General features: G+C 63.5%; 1 protein-coding gene across 1 annotated transcript in view; it reads right to left on the reverse strand.

Moving 5' to 3' along the window:
* EMH_0017820 (uncharacterized protein) overlaps window positions 1–241 on the reverse strand; it is a gene marked incomplete at both ends in the record, with an annotated part of 1,372 nt that overhangs the window by 207 nt on the left and 924 nt on the right. Inside the window, one exon of the mRNA XM_013501001.1 lies at window positions 1–239. Within this exon, the coding sequence (XP_013356455.1) occupies window positions 1–239 (239 nt within the window). The remainder of the gene's footprint in view (window positions 240–241) is intronic.

The following is a 241-nucleotide window of genomic DNA, read 5'->3' on the forward strand; positions in this document are numbered from 1 at the left end:
AGACGGAGACAGAGAGGCGCCTGTCTCTCCCTCAACCCCCACACTTCTATCCACAGCTGCGTGCAGCAGCAGCAACCTAACAAGCCCTCTCTGCTGCTGTTGCTGCTGCTGCTGTTGCTGCTGCTGCGGCGGCGGCGGCCGTTGCTGCTGCTGCTGCGGCTGCTGCTGGGCACAGAGGAAGTGCTGCTGCTGCTGCTGATGCTGCACGAACGCCGAGCAGCAGAATGCTCGTTGCTGCTGC

The sequence above is a fragment of the Eimeria mitis genome, genomic scaffold, assembly GCF_000499745.2.
Source record: "Eimeria mitis Houghton genomic scaffold, Emh_scaff614, whole genome shotgun sequence".
NCBI classification, from domain to species: domain Eukaryota; phylum Apicomplexa; class Conoidasida; order Eucoccidiorida; family Eimeriidae; genus Eimeria; species Eimeria mitis.